Source organism: Micropterus dolomieu, linkage group LG01 (assembly GCF_021292245.1).
Source record: "Micropterus dolomieu isolate WLL.071019.BEF.003 ecotype Adirondacks linkage group LG01, ASM2129224v1, whole genome shotgun sequence".
In the NCBI taxonomy this organism is placed as follows: Eukaryota; Metazoa; Chordata; class Actinopteri; order Centrarchiformes; family Centrarchidae; genus Micropterus; species Micropterus dolomieu.
Window position 1 is genome coordinate 46,629,648 of NC_060150.1, and position 6,052 is coordinate 46,635,699.

Sequence of the window (6,052 nt, forward strand, 5' to 3'; positions counted from 1 at the left end):
TGTCTGTTGGGCGTCACCTGTCTTCTTACAACTACCTGTGTACTCAGCAGAGAAGGGAGTGCGGATAGATGGATTGGAAAAGTAGGGAAGGTAATGAATCCTGGGTCTGTCATGTTCGGACACTCTTTCCTGGGAACGTTGTGGTGCTGAAATGGAGGCATTCCATAAATATGATCTGTCTAACATTTCATGTGAAGGTTCAGATGGAAGATTCGTATCATATTGTTCTATGTCTGGGTCATGATGGGCTGTTGTTGTGGGTAAAACCTCATCTGTGTTTTCCCCCACCTCACCTTGTGTTTTGCTGCTGCAGACAGGGCTCAAACTGATGAACAGCTGGTTGAAGAGAAACTGGTTGTGTGGGAGGCGTGATGAATCAGGTGTTTGTTCAGATTGAAGTCTGGCAGTCTTATTTACAGACGGGGTAGAGAGGAAAATATTTTTTTGTTGTTGGGGGGGAGGAGAAGGAAGAGGGGTGTAAGGACCTATCCTAGATTTAAGCCACTTATCATCATCATGAAGACTCCAGGAGGAAGAGGCAGAAGCTGAGGAAGACATTCGAGGCAAACTGTGAACATGTTTGTTTGGCAGCTGATCCCAAACACCCTCCTCTGAAAACTTTTCAACTGCAGTTGGTTTATCTGAGATGGAAGTTTGACTTCCTAAATGCTGTATGAATGGCTCATTTATGTGTTCATTCAACTCTTCCTTCCCTGTCTGTTGGGCGTCACCTGTCTTCTTACAACTACCTGTGTACTCAGCAGAGAAGGGAGTGCGGATAGATGGATTGGAAAAGTAGGGAAGGTAATGAATCCTGGGTCTGTCATGTTCGGACACTCTTTCCTGGGAACGTTGTGGTGCTGAAATGGAGGCATTCCATAAATATGATCTGTCTAACATTTCATGTGAAGGTTCAGATGGAAGATTCGTATCATATTGTTCTATGTCTGGGTCATGATGGGCTGTTGTTGTGGGTAAAACCTCATCTGTGTTTTCCCCCACCTCACCTTGTGTTTTGCTGCTGCAGACAGGGCTCAAACTGATGAACAGCTGGTTGAAGAGAAACTGGTTGTGTGGGAGGCGTGATGAATCAGGTGTTTGTTCAGATTGAAGTCTGGCAGTCTTATTTACAGACGGGGTAGAGAGGAAAATATTTTTTTGTTGTTGGGGGGGAGGAGAAGGAAGAGGGGTGTAAGGACCTATCCTAGATTTAAGCCACTTATCATCATCATGAAGACTCCAGGAGGAAGAGGCAGAAGCTGAGGAAGACATTCGAGGCAAACTGTGAACATGTTTGTTTGGCAGCTGATCCCAAACACCCTCCTCTGAAAACTTTTCAACTGCAGTTGGTTTATCTGAGATGGAAGTTTGACTTCCTAAATGCTGTATGAATGGCTCATTTATGTGTTCATTCAACTCTTCCTTCCCTGTCTGTTGGGCGTCACCTGTCTTCTTACAACTACCTGTGTACTCAGCAGAGAAGGGAGTGCGGATAGATGGATTGGAAAAGTAGGGAAGGTAATGAACACGGACACTCTGGGAACGTTTTGGTGCTGAAATGGAGGCATTCCATAAATATGATCTGTCTAACATTTCATGTGAAGGTTCAGATGGAAGACTCGTATCATATTGTTCTATGTCTGGGTCATGATGGGCTGTTGTTGTGGGTGAAAGCTCATCTGTGTTTTCCCCCACCTCACCTTGTGTTTTGCTGCTGTAGACAGGGCTCAGGCGGTTGAACAGCTGGTTGTATGAGGGGCCAGATGACCGTTGAGATTGATGTCTGACAGTATCATGCACAGACTGGGCAGAGCTGATGTTCTGTTGTCTGAGGTGATGAGGATGAAGCCGGACGTAAGGATGTATTATAGATTTACAGAAGCTGGAGGGAGAGGCAGAACCTACGGAAATCTCATGATACCTTCTGTGGATACTTTCGCTCGGCAGCTCATCCTTCTCTGAATACTTCTCTTCTGCAGTCTGTTTCTCTGAGAAGGAAGTTTGAATTTTTTTGTCTAATGATTCATTTCCATCCTCATTCAACCCTTCCTTCTTCGCTTGTGGTGTGTCACCTGCCTTCTTACAACTGTCTACATTATACCCTGCAGAGAAGGGAGAGGGAGTTTTTCCCTTTTTTTGTTCCATCTTTTCTTTTTTCGACTTGATTTCAAATAGAAACTTTTAAAACATGTTCTTCTGCTGCGTTGTTCATCTGGTCCCAGACCCTAAAAGGAAAATTAAAATCCTTTTAAAAGAAAAAAAGTGTTTTTAGATTTTAAAACACATTTCAACATTGGTGCGTACTTTCCCAGTTCAAACCTTTGCACGCTCAAGAAGCAGCTCAATTATTCAAAATGAAAGCTGCACTCACCAACAAGCAGGTTTCAGTCTTCACAAAGCTGAGCCAGTTCACTTAAGCTGGTTCCTTTCTGTTTCAAATAGAAGTTAGAGCAATTACACACTTGTTTCATCATTACAATGTCCAACCCGTCACATTCGGATGCTTGGTCAAGACCCCTTGGGGTCACTTTTTATCGCCCTGGGATAAAAACGTGTAGAGCTCCATGGTCAGATTGGTAGAATAAATATGCAACATCTGGTTAGACTTTCAAAAGAAAATGAGTGTTTAACGTTGTGAAAGGGTATGTTGTTGAAACATTGCAATTTGGTTAGGTTTAGGAACAAAACTACTACAAAACCCTCAACGTTGACTTTTTGTTTCACACAGGAACAAACACCAGTCTCTTGGTGAAAGTCTGGCTTGTGTTCCACTCATCCACCCCAACCACCTTCCTTACTTGGACTATTTGCTTTGCCCAGCACATTGAACTATGATGCTAGAGGGCTCCCCAGTGTGTTACAAACTGACAGCAAGGGGTCTTGACCATCCGTAGGCTATGTGACAACTTGGGAGTGAGAATGGACTGAAGATGGAGGTAAGGTTTAATGAGTTTTTATTAAACAACCAGGTGAAAACAGGTGAACAGTCCAAAAACAAAGGCTAGGTAATCCAGAGACAAAACAGGTGCAAATACAAAGACAAGACAAAAGACAGCATATATCTACATGACACAAGAGAAATAATCCTGGGACTCGGAGCATTAAACGAGACATCGGTGTGAACACTGTTAGAAACACTGGAAAACAGTCCTAACAACAACAAGAGAACAACCACTTACTGCATGTGCACAGGTGAGGTGAAGACAACCAGGGTAATCAGTGAACATAGACGTTTTTACCATTGTGCAAAAGTGGATAATAGACACCGGGGGGCCTCATAATTTCTCTCTCCTTTTTAACCTCCTGTTGTTCTTCATGTAAAGAGACGGTGCGGATCACAATATGGTTGGCAATTACGGCAGTAACGTACGTAGTTGCAGTGTAGCTGTCTCTGACGTGTCAGAGTTTCTTTTCATTGTGGGAGTTGCCTGTAAACAGTGAGAGATGATGTAAGTCGGACTCTATATCTATACAGCTGTTGTTTCGACGGATTAAACTCTGCTTAAGTTGGTTGTAGTTGGTAGATGTGTATTTGCTTTTTGTTTTCTGATCCACGTGTTTGCAGGGCTAGCTACTTTTCTCATGTGCTTGCATCCTCCTAGCTGATGTGAGACACCCGGGATGCTGGAGACATGTCCCCACCACCTTTTGAAGTGGGTGATTTTCTCCCCATCACTTTTTAAAAGGATTTGATAAATGTATTATGAAAAATAGCAAGAAATGTTAACTAACAAATGAAAATGCTTTGAGATTTGCATTGTCCAAAAAATGTAACTTAAGCTAAAAATCAAGCTACTGATCATTGCATCATATTCTGTTATATTCTTTATATTTTGAATTGTTCCTGAATTGTTCTGGAGCACTGAAATATTCCCAAGTGGCATGAGGGCTGTTAAACTTGATTTATACTCCTGCATAGGGCCTAAGCCAAAAGTCAACACAGTGGACGCTGTAGTGCTACTGCCGACTAGCGTTTGGGGATGTAATTGCAGAAGCGCTGTGAGATAACTGTTGTTGTGATTTGGCGCTATATAAATAAAATTGAATTGAATTGAACTGAATGACGGAGACACTGACGCACAAGTATAAATGCCTGGCTACGCGCATAGCCTATGGCGTAGCTCAGCCCAGCAGGCTAACTTCCAGTTAGCCCTCCGCTAACGTGAATGGGGGTGAAATTGTATACGTGCGGCTGATGTAGCCTTTTCAAATGTTATCAACCGAATGGATCACATTCGGATAGTAAAACAAGTCATTTCGCTCTGACGGTCAAATACATTACACCGACTACATCGACTTGACGTGTAGTTACATTTTTGAGGAGGTGGTTCGACGCAGAAGTAAAAATGACACTTTAGGGCCTACGGTTAAGTGTCAACTTGACCAGCGATAATACAGCAAGCTTTTTTTATAATATCAAGCAGGAGAATCCACATGTCAAGCGCGTCTCACCCTCTTGCTGCAGTGTCCCAGCGCGAGGGTGCGCGCTCCAAATATGACATCAAAACTTTTGTGAAATGAGAATATATAAGTTGAGTCATCAAACCACAGTCCCTTTGACCTAAAGACCCGTAAGCCGTCAGTTGGACAAAAAGAATTTGTTCATCTTTGCTCTTTGTTTCGCTTGCAGATCATTTTCTGTATTACAGTATTTACTGCTGTTGTAAATAAATATAATGTTTTGATGCTAGTTTTTTCCAGTTTAGTTTTTATATTCAATTAACCTTCTACAACCATGCACCACTTTTATTATATGCAATAAGAAGCCACTTTTTTTGGTCTTAATCTTCATAGACTAGGCCGAGATGTTTTCATAAAAAAGGCGCTTTACACACAACCTAATCAGAGCTAATTACAATGACCTGAAGTGTTGGCGCTATATTTTTATATTTGTTTATTTTGGGCTTAAGTTAATTTATTGTATTGTATTGTCGTTTGTTGGTCACATGGTGTTATGTTCATTTGCATAAGTAGGTCAAGGTGGGAGGTGCTGCAGGCACGAGGGCATATGGTTTTTTACCAGCGTGAGAGAGGCAGCAGAAATGTCTGTAAGCTTGCTTATGTGTGTGAATAAACCTCCTCAAACTCAATCTTGTTATGAACATCACTTTGCTTTGGTACCTCTGAACCTGCGTAAAGCCTAACCATGACGTAGCCTCAAGTGGCCATTTGAGAAGTTTGTTATTATTTGTTTTTGTTTAAGTTTATGGACAAATAGCCACTACATTAAGTAAAAAACCTGCCCTGGATATATTGTTGGTTTGCGTGGATACTGGACTTGTCGTTTGCTGGATTACCGTTTCGAAAGTGGATTACTCACCTGGATGTGGGAGACAAACAAAGGAAAGGGCCTAGGAGTGACGGAGCCAGGGGGCTGGATGCAGTGCAAACATCGAATAATACGACCCATCCGACAGTGTAAAATTTCCCTGGACACCGTATTGGATAACGGTGAAGCGGAGGATATTATTTGCTGCAATTTGAATTCGCAAAGGCCCAAAGCCTTCACAGTTGATGCGCACAGCCGCGCGCAACAACAGCTACTGCTTGCATTCAATTCCGCACACGAAGGCAACCACCGCAGCAAACAAAGTTCTACAAGGTATGTGCTTTACTCACTCTTTGCAAGCAACTGTGTGTGTACATGACCGACATCAACAAAGGGTAAAATGTCTGACGTTGCATCTAAAGCCACAAGCAACACGGCGCTTCCTACAAGAAGACGCACAAGTTTTACTGCTAAAGGAATGATGTTTTTTATGCAAACGTGTGTGGTGTATAACATATGTGCATCTGGCCATTACAGTTTAACATAATGCTCTGCAGCTGGTGAGAGGGACAGTGAACCCTTATGGGGAAGTAATGATTGATGGTTGCAGTGTTAGGGGAAGTAGAGATTAGGTATAAAGAGATTAGTGTGTATGAAGGGACTGTACCCTTCTGTGGTGTCTAATAGATGGTTACACTTATTCTACAGCACTGTGCCCTTATATGGTTTTTAGCAGAGACCTAAACATGTCCTATATAAGCTGTGTTCGATGTACAGAGAGAC

At 42.5% G+C, this 6,052-nt stretch overlaps 1 protein-coding gene across 1 annotated transcript in view; it reads right to left on the reverse strand.

Annotated features, from left to right (window-relative positions):
• LOC123983948 (NACHT, LRR and PYD domains-containing protein 1b allele 3-like) overlaps window positions 1-2,145 on the reverse strand; it is a 3,209-nt gene extending 1,064 nt beyond the window's left edge. The window contains exons 1-2 of the mRNA XM_046070464.1: window positions 1,922-2,145; window positions 1,701-1,828 (exon numbers count right to left, since the gene is read on the reverse strand). Of these exons, the coding sequence (XP_045926420.1) occupies window positions 1,701-1,828; window positions 1,922-2,145 (352 nt within the window). The remainder of the gene's footprint in view (window positions 1-1,700; window positions 1,829-1,921) is intronic.
• Window positions 2,146-6,052: the final 3,907 nt, after the last annotated feature.